Here is a 19,586-nt window from a genome sequence, read left to right on the forward strand (position 1 = left end):
ATGATTGATGTGCAATTCTGCAAAAGTAATACTTCATTGTATATAGCTTACTTTTGCAGAATAGCAGCTATTCTCATCATCCATATGATATGTCCTTGCTCAAAGTAATCGGAAACCTGCGTCTGCGGTTACTATATCCAATTGAATTTTGTGACACAAAATTGAAAATGTGTAGTATGTTATAAATTTTGTTAATCTGTACTCATTTTTGTTAAACAAAATTCATTTTTTATTATTTTTGCTGTCATGGCCTTTCAGAGCTTACTTCAACGTGTGTTTTCACTTGATGAAGCACCTTTGAAGATCTGAAAGTATTATTTGTTTTTATTTAGGTTTAATATGTTGTGTGCATTTGTTTCGTTTCACCATACAATGGTAGTACATATACAATACAATAAATCAAAGTACTGTCAGCACTGGAGGTTTTTGATATTGTACAAATTCTAGCATAAACGAAATTTTGAAGATTACATGATGTAAAGTAAAATTGTGCTCATACATTTGCATTTTTCATATTTAATATCAAGAACTATTTTTCCCTAATATGTATAAACTGAATGTCAATCCAAACTTGTTATCCAGTTTCACACACAATTACAAATTCTGTTCCAGTTCACCTTTTTCCAAAATTTTTAAAAACTGTCCAAAAAATAATTTGCATTAACATTAAAAACAGCTATAGTAACAGATTATTTCTTATACTCAAATAAAATCAATTTCAGCTTGAGAAAATAATTTCTTTGATGAACATAACATTTCCAAAAATTTGACACTTTATCAATTTGATTCTCCCGCCAATTTTACGTCGTAAAAATCACTGCTCTTCACTTCTTGTTTATTAATGGTAAACTGTTAATGAAAGGATGGAAAATTTTACTAATAAATGTGTTAAATGGAACATGCTTAACACATTTTATGCTTCTAGACACATTACTGCAAGAACTAAATTTCTTAAATGCAAATTTATCTATAAATATCTTTCAAGGCCAAAAAGGAGTCCCTCAAATTCTTTCTAGTCATCTCGGCCATAGAACGTTTCAGCCGTAGTACTTTTTGGCCAGACCTGTGCAGACCCTTTTCCTAAGTGGTAGATTCATGCACACCAATTTCTGGCCTTAAATATTGTGAAAAAAAAATCATATGTTAAATACTAATGCATAGAACTGATTACAGGCCCAAGCGCCACAAAACTTGAAAAGTACTTTAGTCTGAGAAAATTCTTAACTTCCACTATCATACCTACAATTATTTCTAATTATAATAAATAAGGATAGAAGTTTTGTTGGTTAGGAAATGGTTGATGAACACTTCTTTTGATACTTGTTAATATTTAAATTCAATTGAATGTTGAGTTCTGTTCAATGTTTTAGACAATGGAAAGAAGAGATTGATATTCTATTAGTGTTAAATATTGTATTGTACCAATAACATAACAAATAACTTGAAGTAAATTCCTAACAACTAAATATGCATGCAAAAATAATGCAGAAATATACATATAAACTTGTGTTAATAACAAAATAGTCAAAGTGATGAGACAAAGAAGTTCCAATCAGTAAATGAAAAAACAAAACAAAGAAGCAAACAAAAAAGAAAAAAAACCATTTCAGTGTATAATTTAGTTAAAACTTATAAAACTAAATATAAAGGAAACTTTAAGATCTATCAGACAGTTGCCAAAATATACATTATAAATAATCAAGTAGAAATCATTCTGAAACTAAAATATTATACTATGATTAAGTACTAAATCCTAAAAATAGACATGAAAAATATCTTACATAGGAATAAATGTTTTAGCTACAATACATAAAAAGAGGTCATAAAAAGTCACATCAAATATATAAACAATGCTTTCAATTTCTGAAAAACTGTAGCACTAAACTGCCAGGGGGTGGGGGAACCTATCTACATCTAACCAATATATACTTTATATGTAACACAGTCACATTTATACATGTACAACATTTTATACAATCATTTAAAGTCATAAATATTTACAGTCAGACATAATTCTTAAGTGTGTAATTCTTCAATAATTTTCTTTCTGTTGTAAAACTTCAGTTTTTTTTTTTTCATTTCCTCTTAAACACAGAAAGTACTGTTTAAACACACAGAAGAAAAGCATTGTAGGGGAACTTGTTTCTTTTAGGACAAGACACACACGCACACTAACAAAAACATTACCCTACATAATGTCTAGCATTTAATGCTTTGTAAAAATAAACATACATGGCAAGTAACACACTAGTTCTTATCACAGAAATATTGATGTCGAGATCCTTTGTGAATCATAATGGAATGGCAATATATAATGTCAAAGAGCTTCAGCACAAAATCACATAACTGTTCATATTGGTGGTGGTCCATTATTGTAGCGTAACATTGGTCCCAAAGAACCACGAAAATTGTTCATCAACACACAGCTGTAGTCTTCTTCTGTCATAGGAACTAAACTGGCAATACCAAGCAGTAATAAAAGGAGAATTTGGATTGGTAAAGCTGTCCTGATAATTCGCCTGGAAAGACTTGGTTTTCGCTGACTCTCCACATCATGTAGTTCTGTTGAGCTGTAAAACATGAGGAACAATTTAAGGTAATGAACTAAATTTACACTTGTTGGCACACTTGTTTAAAATAGGATTGTACATTATAGTTATCAGAATGATCAAAATTTGCAAAAAAATGTTAAATGTGATAATGATGACCTTACTTTCTACTTCTACTAGCATATCTACTATGTAAATAAATAAGTGTATCTACTATCTTAAAGAAGAGTTAAAGTATTTAAAATCTAATATGTTCTAAAACATTAAATATTGTTTGGTGTCAAGAATGGAAAAGTAAAGTAAATAAAAGCTACTCTAAGTCTGACTAACATAAATCATGCCAATTAATCATGCATTTAAGACACAGTCTATGTAGAAACCATGATGTGGGTAGCACAATTTAATCACACCATTCTTTTTGTAATGTCAGAAAGAACAGTGATGGATGAACATTTTTTAAAACAAAATTTTACATGTGCCATCCACTACCTGGGTCTTCCAAGGACACCATCTTAAATCATTCATACTGGTATATGTCTTCTTTAACAAGCATTGTTCTTAAAGAAATTCATACTAAAACCTGTACTACACAGGTGATGGGACAAATAGATAATTCTGATGACAAACCATGATTATCTCTACTATTTCTACTGCTTGTTAATATATTGAAAATTGAAAACTAAAATATTTCTTAGAGAATTAATGAAAACAATTTCAATGGCATAAAAAAAGTGAATAGTGTCTTTTACTAATCTAATGCAAATTTATTGGATAATACTAAAAAATATTTTAACAGCAGTAATAATCTTTATGGTTTCTCCATATACTCTGCATATTCATTCACTATTGTTAAATCCTATAACTGGAGAATAAGCGTAAGTATAGATGTACGATACAAATACAAATTAAAAGCATTAAGTCAATCAGATCTCTTTAATCTAAATAAATGTAAGATTATTATCTTATATAGGACAAAATAAAATAACTCATTCCTAAAAGAGATGAAATTTAATGCCTGTTGTAACAACTATATATAAGTCTACTTTAAAAAAGAAGTATAAAAGTGGCCCTTTCAATGTGTTAGTACATGCTTTAGCAAATTGAAGCTTCTTAGCAAATAGTTGAATTCCAATCAAATGTTTCAATGTTGAACTCAATTACTTGCCAAATAAAAATTGAATGATGACGTGTAGAACAATTACTATGATTTTGTTCTAAAGAGTAGATGATGATGAAAATGATAATGAAAAGAAAAAAATGATTGAAAATGATAATGTTAAAATGCTAAATAAAACAGTATTTTCATGATAAAATTAAAGTACATGTACTAAGTCAATAACATGAAATTTACATAATCAAATTGTGGTATATTGTATCTGATACAAGGACTGATTACATATAAATGTACTGTCTGAAGGAGTTCCAAGTTTCCCTGCATGCAAATTTAACCCATGCTATAATCAACTTAAAAAACAAAAAGCTCACTGGTTCAGAATTTCACAGGTAGAATAAAGCATTTTAATTATAGATGGATCAGAATTTGATGCAGGTGTTAATGCTATTATTATTGTTGGCTACTTCAAGCATCAGGCTCAATAATTTATCTGAGGAATTTCTACAAGACATTCAAAAGACCAGTAAGATTTTACAAATTACTAAGCACTGGAATGTTACAAGATTCATACACAGAAATGCAAGGTCGGGCCACCACCTACAATGCATACATAACAATAAAGATTTAAAGTGCCATATTACGTTTCATTGTTAGAACATGACCTGAACCAGAAGGGTAGCGCCCATCGAAGAAGCTGTGGAATTAAAAACAGTTAGATATCATTTATAAGTTGTTTGACCAACTACAACAATTACCATTTTATCCTTCCTTTTGTTACAAAGAAAGATCAACTGTACATACCTTCCCAAACACAACTATTCATTGCAACAAATCCCCTTAATCAGTATGTATTATTTCATATTCCTTATGTAAAACCAAATAGTGATAGAAAAACAACAGTAAACTGACAATACAAGACCCAAAAGGCATGCATTGTATTTGACAAAGAAATATTTAAACACAACACAAATCTAATAAGAAAGAATAGAAACACCAATCCTAGTGCACAAAGTGAAAATTTCAAAATAATTGACACTTTCTAGACAACGTGAAGCAAAGCTTGGAAATACATATCAAGTAATGTATAATTATACATTACATGGTACAGATCTGCATGAAAAGCAAGGATTGTCTGTTTTAGAAAATAGGCTTATGACAAGTGCAGTGTAATACATATATGATTTCTTAGCAGTGCCCAATATTCCTAATTACTTCTGTTATGAGGCATCACCTTACATAAATTATAGCACTGAACCTACTTTCTAGTTTCTAAGGCAACTTGCAATGTATTTCATATTTTTTTAACAAAGTATCCAAATTAAGATTATCAAAATAGCTCTTTTAATTTCATACCACAGAAGATCACTTATTTTGCAACTCGGTGAAATATCTTGTAATTCACAATGAGAAACCAACTGATTTCTTTCACAAAATTTTTTTTATAAAATCATAACAAAAAAGTCCCATTATAAAACAGTACCATATAGAATATATTCATGGTGAAACACTTACTTGACGTGTAACAGCAAATGGTGACCTTGGACGGATGGATGACCCTGGACGGAATTGTGTAAATCTGGTTCGTGGAGTACTAGTTCTTGCTGAATAACTTGACAATCTACTGTCACTAAGATCTAGTGTTAATGACTGCAAATATAACATTAGGGTTGTTAAGACTTCATTTATCTTTGACAGTGTTTATACTGTCACAATGCAGTACAAATAATAAAATGCTCAGCTGGGTGAAGCTTTAAATGACAGCAGAGGTTGAACCTTGATTAGTTTGAGACAACATTCCAGATTGATACAGATCTGAATCCAAAATCTGGGACAGATTACAGGTTTAAGACACAGAATGACCTTCGAAATTTGAATAAAGGAGCAGCCAATAAAAAAAGCTACAAATGGGGTGGGAGGGGAAAATTTGTGGACAAAACATTGCCAGGAGTATATCTTGATACATCTTGATAACAGACAAAAACCCAGTTACAAAACACAAAGAAACAAGTACCTAGGCAATGGAACTAAAATACACAATATAAGAATAAGATTTTAGTGTATCTGTAATATTCTTTATTTAAGCTCTTAGGGAGAAATGAACTAAAATGGTCCTCAAATCTATGATTGTTTAGTGAAAGATGAAATTTAGGACAGTGCATACTTGCATTCCTTTCATTTGGAGTAGGATTTTCGAGACTGCCTCGTAAGTGTGAAAAAATAATCAGCAAATGCTGTCAATCAAGAATGTCTATGTTGAAACACTAATTTACCAATATGTTTTTTATCAAAAAGTATTGATTTCACCATCCATGTACATTGTATGTACATACTCATTGGATTTAAAATAATTTTTCCCTGAGTAAGATTTCTCTGACATACTTAAGAAAACAGTAGAAAAGATATACTCACTGTGGAAGCATTATCTGAAGAAATATTAAGTCTCTCCTCTAAACTAACAATGTACGATTTACAGAGTCTTAGCAGAGCTCTTAATCTGTTTGATATGATATGTGTTTTGTCTTTGGCATTGACCATTTCCATTGAATCATCATTTATTAGTAACTGATCAGCAGTTTCTTTCAGTGACTGAACCCTGGGCTGATTTGATTCCATATCAGCTTTCAGTTCCTATAAAACACATAAAATAAATTCTAGTGAATAAATAAAGATTTTTTAATGATACAATGATACAACTACATTTAATATGAGTGGTACATCATATTTTTATATTTAGTTACTGATAAATAGTGTTGATTCTTTTAAAAAAGTTGGCAATTAAACATGATTAAAATGAAAGAAAATTTAAGTAGCTGTCTTTGTAAGAATCATGCAAAATCTGAAAAATGTGATACACCCTATAAAAGGCTACATATTTTTATTTTTGTAATTAAGTTGTTTCATGGGTCTATACTATGAAATGAGTAATTATTCATTCAAATCTGCCTGCTCTTAGGAGATAATCTACATTGAAAATCCAGTAGATTCTATTGTATTTGAGCATCATTTACAGAGTTATCTCACTTAATTTTGAAATCTACAGTGCATTCTATATAATTTTTATCTCCTAAGAGCACGGGTTATATGAAAAACCACATTATTTTCTGTTTACTATGACAATTCAAACAAAATATCAAAAATAAAAATATGTAGGCTTTTCACCCATGAATCACATTTTGCATGATTCTTAGCTGGAGTGCTACTTAAGTGTTTACCATACTCTATTTTAGACAAGTAAATTTTGTTTCTTTTGAACCAGTATAACATCAGAATCCTGATGTAAGGATATTAATTCTCATAGGTTAACCTAAGATCCTAAAAACAAATGAAATCTTTCCATGTGGTTTTATCTTCATAGCACAACAGGTTCATGTATTTATTTGCTCTCTAGGTTAATTCTCACCTTGAGTTTCCTAAGTTTTGTCCACAAAGCCCCTTCATCAGCCCCTCGGTTGATTGGCTCACATTGTTGTACTTTAGTTTCAACATTTTCTAACCATAAAAGTAAGTCATGAACAGTATGATGAAATTCTTCACACTGTATTAAGGATATTTTTAAATCTTTCTGCATCATATTAGCTCTTTCACAAATTGCTTCCCAACGTCTGTTCATTTCCCGTAGTTTTTCTTTGAGTTCTCGCCCTTCAGCAGTTCGAACATTGATAAAGTTTTTACTTGTGAGATTTATTGATAAAACTCTGGCTTTCTTCGACTCTAACTGGACTAGGAAATTCTGAAGTGGAAGTGTAAAAGATGATCAGAGATCAGAACAATTGTCTATAAATTGCATTATTTTACATGACCATATAAACATGTAAAAGGTTTTCCAAGCTTTTGTATTAATGGTTTATATCTTCTCTATATATCACCACACTAATGTATTACTTCTCAGCTGGAAGATGTTACACACAACAAACTTCAATCATCATGATCATAAGGTGAGAATGACATACAGATTGATTAGTTACAAATCTCAACCAGAATTACTGTGCTCAGGCTCACTAAAGAATACCTTATTCTCTACTGAACTTGAATCATGTCATATCTGCAAATCTGATCATCTCCCCTTGCATAGATCCAATAGTTATCATCTTCCTTCTTGCACATCTACATATTATTCTAATTTCCTTCAAGACGTACACATATAAAACTCCTAAATTTCATTTTAAAACAGCATCTATTAAGATCATCTGTTAAGAACAAACAAAAATAATCTTTCTTCAAAGTTCATGTACATCTACATATGATGCCTTACCTTCCTGTAAAAGTTGTCACAATCCATTGAATGGTCCAAGAAGAGTTAACAAGATATGTAGATAGACCAATAAACAGACAAACAGTCCGGGTGAATTCAATATACCCCCTTCCCCTCCAAAAAAAGCCTTGTTTGTGATGTATATAGAAGTTAAGTACTTATAAATAAGACTGTCTAGAACAATGTATTATCCAATTTTCATGGTATCTTGTAAAGTGTGAAAGGCAGACTTCAGTGAGAAAAATGAAAAAATTGTCTTGTTATTTGTGAAATCCATTCATGAATTAGCCAAAACTCAAAATTCTTACCAAAGTTGTTTAATATACTCACACTCTAAAACAGAGAGTATTGCTAATCAGACATCAGAATATATACATTATCACTTTAATCTTTCCTTCTACTTAGCATGCACAGATACTTTGCTGTACTGACATGCTCTATGTAAATACTAATTAAAACAAACACCACCTTATTTTTAATGGAATTTACATGTATTTCAAACTAAACTGCATGCAGTAAAAAATATAAAGTTGTTTTGCATGACCTAAAATACCTTCAATTTATGTGCAGCTAAAATCTGAAAGATATTTGAAGTATTTTGTTCAAATCAATTGTAAAAACTAAAAATTTAGTTTACAACAGTAAAAAAAACCCTTAAAAACCAAGTCATTCATTGAGGATGTCAATTCATCTAATAAAATATGTCTATGTTGTGTACCGTTTTCTTTAGAAGCAGACAGAGTATTCATAAATGAACACAGGCAGAATATTAATTGAATTTTGATGTGTAAATCAAGTTTCTCACTATGTGTGTAATGTTAAGTAGAAAAGAGAGAGAGAGAGAGAATCAATTGAAATCTGAAGCCTATACCTTATGCTGCCTGATGATTGAATCAAGCTCAGTTATGTCCCTAGATGTAGATGGATGTGTTGCTTGTTCATTCTCCATTTGATCTAGCCACTGTAATATATGATCTAAATCTGCCCTAAACTGAGTCCAGTCATGACGAATCTGATTTATTCTGTAATCCTTGTCCATTATCCACGCTTGTAACAGTTCCCATCTTCGTAACACATCTATAAAAGATATTATCTTACCTTATTTCAAGTAAAAAAAATTTATAATGTTCCTTTCAACTTTGACCCAAATTTATTTATCACTTGAACTTCCTTAAACCTCATCATTCAACATTAAATAAACATAAAAAAAACTAGGATTTGTTAGTGTAAAAAACTTTCCTGGTCAGCACTAATTAAAATTGTCTTCCAATAAAATAAAAAGTATACAAGTATATAAAGACAATGTGAACCTTGTATTTCCACATCAGCACTGGCTATACCATACACCCCTGTTTCTGTTTTGACCAGCCTTTCTATTCTCTTCATGTTATCTATGCTCATCTCACATTCTTTGATAGATTGGTACTATAAACAAATCAAGTTTTAATTTTACACATTGAACAGCAGACAATTCATTTTCTGATATAAATTATTTGCCAATACACTTCTTATAAAAAATGGAGTACAGGTGTTGAAAAGAGTAAAATCAATGCAAAACAAAGGTTAAATAAAAATGAACACCCTATCTTAAATTTAACAGGTTCACATGTAAAATAAACAGACTTCTGTATAAAAATACTGAGGTAAAGTTGAAGGAAATTAACACAAGTTGGAGTGAGCATGTATGGTCCATAATCATACTTCAATGTCTGCCAACACAAAGAGTCCCAACATATTATTTATGCATACATGTACATTATATAATTTTATATGATTGGGTTTATTGCTTGAATTTATTATCATACTTGCATGAATGTTAAGTCCATTTTATGGATTAGTTTATAAGAGTTTCAATTAGTATACACACAAGAAACATTGTTTTAGTTCATGTTTTAATTCATAAAAATCATTAAGCATGCGCATCGTTCACAGGGTTTCAATTTAGCTTATAATAACCAGGGCATACATATTCTCATCAGGTACCACATTTTATAGTGTATGTTTATTTCAAATCGATGAATTTCTGACCCATTTTGCTGCCCATAAAGTAGATCAACAATTGCAATACTGCTAAAACCCAGTTATCAAAGTAATAACAATACCTGAATCGATGAGACCTTCTAAGTTTTTTAATGAGTAAAATGACAAGAAAGACAAATCTGTCTTAAGAAAAGAACTGTTTAGACTATAGTTGATTACAACTAGATATAGCTAAATATCAAATATCAAGTCAATAGCTCAAAGGACCTCAGAAAAAAGTCATTCAGTATAATGGACAGACAGAGGGGATCTATAATTATAGTCCTTAAAGGGGACAAGTAATGAGTTTGAAATAATGTTGAGTATAGTATACATTAATACGTAACCCCATTTATATTTTAGACCATATGTTTGAATTTGAAAATGCATTTTACCATATGCAGTAAGGGAAATTTCAACCAAGTGGTGGCTAGTCATGCAGGGAAAATACTGATCTCATTGGAGATACAGTATGATGACATTAAAGATCAGTTTCTGTCTTTCTTTCTTTCTCGAATCAAATCTACACAATAAAATCTTACATAATCTTCAAATGAGTCCTCAGTTCCAGTATCAGATGGAGTACCAGCCCTGACCTCATCCTCTGCAATACATAATTTATCCTTAGAATCCTGTATGGCATCCACAAGATTTTCTAATAACGTTTCTATTTCAGCCTCTCTGCCTTTCTCAGCAAGTTCTTCACGTAATCTTCTCCATCTTTCTTGGCGTGATATTTCTAGTGCTAAGATAAAAAAATCATGGGGTATTAACAAATTAGTAATAAAGCTTAATTTAAACATTAACCAGATGTTCTTCTAGACAGAAGTGGGTTATTAAAAATAATATCAGACTTGGAACTTAGCCACAATCCAAAAGCCAAGACTAGTCTGTTTCTTTAAAATTGATACTTATGAGTCATTTTTATATACAAGAAAAAAATTTAAATTAAGGCACCTTCTCTAGTTCTCATTGGTGATCTTGATCTTGATAATCTGGCTGGAGACCTTGAAGTATATCGACTGGGTGACCTTGACCTTGTGGGTGACCTAGACCTAAGAGTAGGAGTGGCAACTCTAATGGGCGAGGTAGAACGATGAGGAGGTGGTGAGGCAGACCTTTCTTCTAGGTGACGTCGTTTTTCAGGAGGACTTTCTGGGGGAGATGATTCTAGGTACTCCTCTAATTCCCTCATGTCCCATTTTCCTGCCATTAACTGGCGCTCCAATGCATCAAGTTCATCACCAGGAAGTTCATCAGACTGTTAAAAATACAAAAGTCTCATAACCTCCCATTACAAACAAAATATTTGCAGCTAACATCTTAAAAAAATAGTCAAGATTTAACAAAAATGATAGACAGTACTTACTCAGTTTCATTAGAAGTTAACAACTTTTCTTTATATCAAAGTAAAAATATATATATTTTGCCTTTTGCAGTAAGTCACTAATAATATTAAGAGACAACAGCAATTAGGTTTGATTGAAACACATATAAAAACTTGTACATGAGTAAGTGACATACTTTAGAAACAACATGCTCTAGTTCACTGTGGTAGGCATTGACTCTATTGATCACATCATTGTAAAACTTCTTAATGTCCACCAGTTCTTGTTTAACTTTAATGGCATCTTTTCTATCACCTTTGTCCATAAGGAACCTTGCTGTCTGCTCCAAATAATCCATTTTCTTTCCTCTACCACAAATCTCATCCTGTAGCCTCTATTACAATAAATATCATAATAGCAGGTCAATAATATATATCAATGATACATATAAGTGTTTAATCTGGTCAGTTTTAACTGGTAAGTGACCTTAAAGTTTAATCTCGTCAGTTACATTAAAGTTTTAACTGGTAAGTGACATTAAAGATTAAACTGGTTAAAGTGACATTGAAGTTCAAACTGATAAGTTACCTTAAAGTTTCATAGCCACTAACTTTTAAAAAATGTTAAGCAAAGAACAATTATTCAATGAAAATAGTAATTCTTTAAATAAAATCTGGCATTTTAAAAGTAAATTAATACAGCATAAATCCAGTAGATTTGAGACTACACTGAAAGTGCATTTGTTCTTGGAGAACCAATTATTATTTTTTTGTGTGTTTGGTGAACCTTGTAATTTGAACCTAATGAAAAGGAAATGAAAATTCCCATTCATGTCCATAATGGAGTTGTCAAATCCATGAAATGAAGGCTACAAACTTAGTTTATATCTATAAAGCATGAAAATTAATACCCATAACATATTTTCACAGTATTTACAATAATCATATCTCCCTGTGCCAGATAAAAATAGACAGAAAAACAAACCCTATAATTTTAGAGTTGTTTGGAAAGATTAAACCCTTGAACTGAACCAACTTAAATCTTAATTGACTATTGATAAACAAACCTGTATCTCCCTGAGTTTGGTAGGAACATCCATAGATGATAGATGTTCAATGTTGTTCTGTTGTAACTGGACCTCTGTTAACCAGTTGTACATTAAATCCCAAGAGTGGTTCAAATCTTCACGTAAATTGGCTGATTGTTTCATTCTTCTCATGACAGTAGAAACATATTGTTGTAACTTGTCCCAACCATCATTAGCATCCTGCATTTTTTGTTTAAGAACAAGTGAATGGTCTGTTCTGCCTTCTCTAGCTAGTTTTCTGTACTGTTTATTTATATCTTCCAGTTGAGGTAATTTTTCATGAATTTCCTTCTGTATGAGCTGGGAAAAATCAAGGAGAATGCCAATAGTGTGTAATTTTAATGTTTTTCTTGGACAAGAATGCAAATATTACAACTTTAAAATTACCAATGATATTGACTATGGTTAATGTCATAAAGATAACTGGCAGAACTTGGTAATACAGTGAAACTTCTCCAAACCAGCCGTTTTCAAAAGTCACGGCCGATATACCTTAAAACCTGTGTGTTTTGTCTTCAATAAACCAGCCACCCCTAAAACCGTACATTGGCCGGTTTTCCACAGTTACATATTTCAAGTAAAAACAACTTCTCAATTCCGGCTGCCGGTTATTGTTCACCTGTAATAAATTGGTCAACAAAACTGTAAATGATTATGTATTATGTAATTAATAATTCATTCACTGACCGGTTTACTTTCATCAGTGGACAGATGATAATTGAAGGGGACAGTAGTTTAAACAACAAATGGTTGGGTGTTAATTGGTGTGTACACACGTCAGGTAATCAGGGTCATTTAATAGAACGATCTTTAAACTGTCAATTAATGTGACCTGTACCCAAGCAAAAACTAAATGAAATTATTAGACTTTGTTTATAGGTAATTTACGAAAACAATAAAAATGATTAATTACCATCAATAGCCCTTTGATCTTTAATACACAATCTTTCAAAACCGTCAACATTATTTTTTCGGCAGTACCGTTTGTAAAGTCAAATCATTTACAAATGATGCAAGCTTTGAAATGTAATAAAAGGCCTAAAGTTTTGAATTGGCATTAAATGTGTCTCAACCAACAAACTGACTAGGTGTAAGGTTATAGAACACATCAATGGAAACAACTCTTAGAATGCATTGCTATTTTTCACAAAACTGGCCATTTCATCTTGTCCCAGTGGTGGCTGGTTTGGAGAAGTTTCACTGTATGAATACTCAAGCCTCCCTCTATGATAAACAAAAAATGCTAAGGTATTTGGTTTCACTAACAGCCTTAACTTACACATTTTTCTAGTGCAGGCTAACTTACACATTTTTCTAGTGCAGGCAATGAGTAGCTTTGACATCAAACGACACCCATGATGCTAAACAATGGAGTACACAACCTCACTTTTCACTGGACAAACGTGAAGGCAACCGTGAAATTCAAGGCTCCATTAGAGATATTTATGTCTGGGATATTTTAAATCAAAAATAGTCTTAGACTTTCATATATTGAATGATTGTAAACTGTTGAACCAATTTAATTATTTATTGAAATACCAAACATTGTACCTGGTACAGTGATCACACAGTTCAACAATTAAAATCTAAATTGGATTTTGTATTTTTCAAAGATAGTACCTATTAAACCTCCACCTAGTGTAGCCCTTACTTCCCAAAGTAGATTGACTGAAATAAAATCTACCTTGTCTACCTCCCATTATAAGTCCTCTTCTTTAAATGGACCAATAGGCAGTGTGAGGCTGGGGCCTTATTAATTATATAAATAACCTTACCTCAGTTTGTAAAACATCATTGCTAAACGGAACAACAGAGGGGATATTTAAATTAAGTACTTAGATTACAGATCTGACTGTAACCCTTACACTTAGAAATCGATGGAAAAGGAAAACTATTGACCAAACTTTACGACAAATGTGATGACTTTTCATTCAAAATTGTCAACTTTCCTTTCATCTGTTGCAACATCCCTTCAGCACCTGCGTATGGAGTGTTCATATCACAACTCATATGTTATGCCAGACCTTCCCAAGACTATGCAGACTTTTTGTATCACACTAGAATTCTAACAAATAGGCTTCTGGAGCAGGGTTATGTTGCTCCAAGATTAAAGTCATCACTACAAAAGTTTTATGACTGTCATCATGAACTCATGGATCATTGTCGTGTATCCATCTGCGCCATGAAAACTGATTTGTTCAATGTGTCATAGTTTTCCTTTCCTTTTTTGTCTACCCCAGACTGGACTTTTTATGAGCAACTCGGCGGGTGTTTCTAGAAAAGCAGAGGACGCTTACCCTACCGGTGCACCTGGTCCATGTTCCCAGGTTTTAGTGGAGTCCGAGTTGCTCATTTGCTTTTGTTACTTTGTATGTATGATTTTAGTTACTCTATGTTCTCCATATCTGGTCTTTGTCCCTGGATTACATTCTTTTGATTACTGCTATAACCTTCGTTCCCTTGATAACTCTTACCTCACATTGCATTACCTCCTCCTTAGATGGAACAACTGAAGGAGTACTTATATTTCAGATCTGAATGTAGCCTTACCTCACATTGTAATACCTCCTCCTTGGATGGACCAACTGAGGGGGTATCTAAACAGATGTTACTGACTTTTCTCTCATTGTCATCCAACCAGTTGGAGAACATTTTCATATCATCTAACAATGTCTGCCATAGACCCCATGTCTCTTCAATTCTGTTAAAACAAATATGTATATATGTATAAAGTGATGCTAAAATAAAACTATCAATAAATTCAACATGAACTGGAATAACACACCTGTTAACCCTCTCACATCAGGAGGGAGACTCCAACAAAATAAATAAAAAACTTGGAATCTTCCACATACAATAGTAAGACTTGATCTAGGTTTTTACTGTATTTTCTGTGAAAAATATCAAAATGTTGCATTTTAAATAAAGACTTTGCTTTTACATAAAAATCTCCCACATTAGACATTGTCAATGAGGATTTGCCACATGAACTCTTTCAAAGATTAACAGGTATTGAAAGATGGTTTCAAATGCAAAATTAAATATGGTTACTTATAATATACTATAATCCCATACCTCAACTGAGATAAATGCTACCTAAGTTGATTTCCTGTTTTTGGTTTACTTCACTCAAGTGTTAAGAGAATACTAGTTGTAATGATATTCCTTTTAAAAAATTTAGTTGTTTTTTTTTTTTTACTGGTATCTAAAATATTTTTAATTGTCTTCAATTGTCTATAGAATCATTGATGAGTTTGACAACATCAGATAACATGAACAGAAACTGTTGGTCCTTTTAAATAAAATCTTCCAAACAATCTGACTAAAACATTTATTGTCAGTTAAGAAAATTTATTATTGATTAGTTTAATGATATAACTTCTAAATTATGTGGGTAAAATTTATCAGCATTAACATATTGATTATTCTATTTTAAACCCTTTGTCTCTCTTATAGATCTATTTTTTGTTAAGACTAAAACTACCAGAGGGTGTTTACCTAGCCCTCATGTCAGGAGATAGTTTACAGATATTTCTCCACCTCCTATCTAGAGATTTCATGGCTGTTTGTAGGGCATCAAACTCCTTCTCAGAAGGACAAGCATCTGTGTCATGTAAGAGGACTTCACATAAATTCAATACTGATCCTACACCAGCACTATGGTGCTCTATGTCTTTCTGGATTTCCTGTAAATATAAAACAATAACCTAATATAATGTATATCCATCATTAATTGAACAACTTTTAGTCATGTACTAGCTTCAACATAATTATAATTTTTCATAATTCACCATTATTTGGAGAAGAAAACCCTGACTTAATGTGTTACAGTTGGCACTTTTCCTTCTGAATTATGATTCTTTCATGGAACATAAGAGTCTAGTATGCCCAGACTTCTGGAATGTAATACATTTTACAGATAATAACAGAGAAAAAATATATATTCCTGACCTGTTGATGTTGTAATTTCTGTTGTATTTCCAACAGGCTGCACTCCCTGTAGATAATGGGCGTACTTAAATCATGTTCAATACTGGCAAGCCATTTCCTTAGGTTAACCATACTAGTGTCTAACTGCTGAACAGCTAACAATGTTTCATGTAATTTCCTCTCTCTATAAAAGAAAATTATAGCTAATCTTAAGTACATAGTAAGATCAGCTCATAAACAGTAGAGCACGCACAAATTAAAAAAGGCTTTCTGTCATCAAAAGATTTCAATAACAATGACTAAAAGGATAATATTAAAAACAAAAACTTAAATCATCTTAATATTTAGTAAGCCAATATGTGCTGATGATAGGCGGAGTCAAGACTACCTGAAGGTCATAACAGAGTTGACATGGGTCCATTTATCCTCCAGCCTCAATATCTTTCCTTCTATATCAGCAGCACGAACCTCACTACTGACTTTGGCTAAGAGGTGGCCTTGGTTGACTAGCTCATTTTTGGTGACTTCCTTCTCAGACATCTCATCACGATAATCCTAGAAAATACAAGACACATGTTATGGGAATGATTTTTAGTGTTTTCTAAAAACTGCATCTAAGATTGTTACATATGTTGTAATGAAGTAATGGTCATAAAAAAATAAGATGATTACAATGAATATTCATGCTGTTACCTTTAATGATACACAGAAATCAAGCAGTGTGTTCTCAATCTACATGTACTTTTATATTACTTTTAAAAACATTAAACACCTGCAAATTAAGTTTGAAAAAAAAATATAATACTAGAGCACATGTATTATACACAACTTCTTACAATTATAAAACATTCTGGGTCAATACAAACACAGGACCAAAATAAGGAATATATTTAAATTGTAAAAGTACCATATGATTGAGCTGTGTACTTGTATGTAATTGTACATTTTTCCAAAAACATGTTTCAACCAGTGACTTTCTTTACTAGCTCAGGTGTATGGCATGCCAGATTTATATTTATTCAAATTTGTAGAAATCTTATAAAAATAGAAGATATCTTCTTAATTATAAAAGATATTTACAAACTGAAATAAATATAAATATGGTGTGCCATACAACTCCCAAATTATTCTCGACAAGCATTAATGTCCCTACGCTTTGTAGAATGTGGATGAAGAAACATATGTATACACATAGAACTGGAGTATACAGCAGGTACAATAACATATATTAGTAGATTGTGGTGTTAGAAATCAGAAATTTTATTTGGTTACGTATTGTAATGAATAGAACCAAAAACATCTACATCTTTGCACAATACCCATTATTACTACAATGTATACAACTATTGTCCCTACAACCAATTCTCACCATCCTATCCTTATTAACAGAATGTACATCCTTGACTTTCTGGAGTAAGGAAAATGACACAGGTATTGACAACATAATCAAATTAAATACCTAATGGTTTTTAAGTCAACACATTTAATTTAAAAAATGCATGGTGATAAACATTTATGAACAAGGTAACTGACACATGGAGGATAGTAGTTATTAAAGTGTCTAAGATAAAAAGGACCTATAAATTCACATGCATGTATGGACCTATAGCTAAAGACGTGATTTCTGAGTCTATTTGTGCAGGCTAACGTTTGTATCAAAGTTGATTTAGTTACAGTTATATCTTAAAATTTAAATGCATAACACCTCAGGACAAGCAACCCACAAATCTGTTAAAAGTACCTTAGTATCATATAGATATTATAAAACTTAAAGTCTTTAACCATTTCCAAGACTCATTTTTTAAGTTATTTTCTAGTTAGATGAATATAGTCTTCCAACACTCAGTGGTTTCTATCACATGTAAATAGGATCCTTCACAACACACAATTACACAGTTATACAAGGTATTTTGAGACAGAGTTTACTTTTATTAACCAATATTAACAATGTGACATGAAATCATACAGTGATATGTAAATTAGCATGTGAATGACCGATACTGATTGGTTATGTCATGCTCATGTGATCAAACACTATATTCTTACCTCTTTCTTTATAAATAAAGGAAAAGTGCTGTCAGTTATTTTATTGATGTAAATTTATATGAATTCCTTCCTAATACATGTAATTGAAATGAAAAACAATTGTTGAAGACAGTAGATTCCATGTACTATGGAAGTAAGGTACGACTTTTTATAGGTCAAATTCCAAATGAATTATTTAAATCATTTTAAAAGCTATGAATCTTAAATGAAGTTCTCAAATTAAAAAAAATCTAAAAAAAAGCTACAAAAAACTCCCCAAAAACACAGAGTTCATACCCATAAATAATAATTTAGCAAGATCTTCCATATTTTACAGCCCATATAGCAGAACTTTATAAATGATAATGCCTAACCTTTTGTAATTTGCGCAACAAATCTTCTATATGATATTCCTGACTAGAAACGACCTTAATCTCCATTTTCTCCATCCAATCATTTAATTCTCTAGAACGCTCATTAAAGCTTGCCCATCGACACATATTATCTGTGATTTTCTGTTGTCTTATCACAGTTTGGTTGCGTAGTTCATCCCATTGTTTATTCAGGAGCCTAATTCTCTGGTGAAGCACATTCAAATCCTCAGGCTGGATTGTCTCCCCTAATTTTGCCTCTTTCCCAAGAAGACTTTGTTTCCTTGGTTCGTTAGTTGCAAATTCAGTTTCAATATCCTGTTTAAAGATACACAATGAAATGATATCAAAATGATATAAATTATTCATGGAAAGTGTCAGTGATTATCTTGTTTCAGATGTATTTAGAATTATGTATAAAATACATTTTGAATAAATGTTGCAGAATAAGGCATGAAAACATAAAAGCTTTATTTATAATCAGTGATTCAAATACAAATAACATAAATTTTGTAGAACTCCATGAATTTCATAAATATAATAACAGGAGAAGTGGTATGATTGTCAATGATACAGTCATCCACCAAAAGCCAAGCAACAAACAATCACTTATTTTAAAAAATATAAGATATTCATACCTGCCAACTTTTGAAAATGTGAAAGTGTGAACTGAAATTTTCAGACATATTTTGCAAACTGCATGGGTTTTACTGTAGTAATGTATGAATGAGACTACTATAGTATTGAAAGACCTTTTTTCAGTTGAAGAACATGTGCATGCATTATAGTACAGGTTGATTAAAGTTTCTAAGCCCCTTTTTTGTGGTGGATTCCTCCAAACCTAATTGTAATTCTGAAGTTTGAATTAAAATGAATGAAAAAACTTTTATTTACTTTGAACTATTCTTACA

The 19,586-nt window shown here is 31.5% G+C and overlaps 1 protein-coding gene across 23 annotated transcripts in view; it reads right to left on the bottom strand.

Annotated features, from left to right (window-relative positions):
- Nucleotides 1-306: 306 nt before the first annotated feature.
- The window catches only part of LOC148623874 (muscle-specific protein 300 kDa-like), a 183,505-nt gene continuing 164,225 nt past the window's right edge, over nucleotides 307-19,586 (bottom strand). For 21 of the 23 annotated variants that reach the window (XM_088566150.1, XM_088566144.1, XM_088566155.1 and 18 more), the window contains 17 exons: nucleotides 18,679-18,993; nucleotides 16,668-16,834; nucleotides 16,301-16,463; nucleotides 15,848-16,035; nucleotides 14,900-15,050; nucleotides 12,329-12,649; nucleotides 11,459-11,656; nucleotides 10,892-11,195; nucleotides 10,477-10,679; nucleotides 9,226-9,340; nucleotides 8,787-8,992; nucleotides 8,469-8,492; nucleotides 7,064-7,393; nucleotides 6,073-6,291; nucleotides 5,176-5,310; nucleotides 4,305-4,357; nucleotides 307-2,570 (listed from right to left, as the gene is read on the bottom strand). In XM_088566150.1, coding sequence (XP_088422276.1) covers nucleotides 2,351-2,570; nucleotides 4,305-4,357; nucleotides 5,176-5,310; nucleotides 6,073-6,291; nucleotides 7,064-7,393; nucleotides 8,469-8,492; nucleotides 8,787-8,992; nucleotides 9,226-9,340; nucleotides 10,477-10,679; nucleotides 10,892-11,195; nucleotides 11,459-11,656; nucleotides 12,329-12,649; nucleotides 14,900-15,050; nucleotides 15,848-16,035; nucleotides 16,301-16,463; nucleotides 16,668-16,834; nucleotides 18,679-18,993 — 3,312 coding nt within the window. In that variant the 3' untranslated portion in view covers nucleotides 307-2,350. The remainder of the gene's footprint in view (nucleotides 2,571-4,304; nucleotides 4,358-5,175; nucleotides 5,311-6,072; nucleotides 6,292-7,063; nucleotides 7,394-8,468; nucleotides 8,493-8,786; nucleotides 8,993-9,225; nucleotides 9,341-10,476; nucleotides 10,680-10,891; nucleotides 11,196-11,458; nucleotides 11,657-12,328; nucleotides 12,650-14,899; nucleotides 15,051-15,847; nucleotides 16,036-16,300; nucleotides 16,464-16,667; nucleotides 16,835-18,678; nucleotides 18,994-19,586) is intronic. The other 2 variants (XM_088566133.1, XM_088566153.1) reach the window with 2 other exon arrangements.

The sequence above is a fragment of the Perna viridis genome, chromosome 2 (assembly GCF_037379345.1).
Source record: "Perna viridis isolate PV_CMFRI_1.1 ecotype Kerala chromosome 2, ASM3737934v1, whole genome shotgun sequence".
NCBI lineage: Eukaryota > Metazoa > Mollusca > Bivalvia > Mytilida > Mytilidae > Perna > Perna viridis.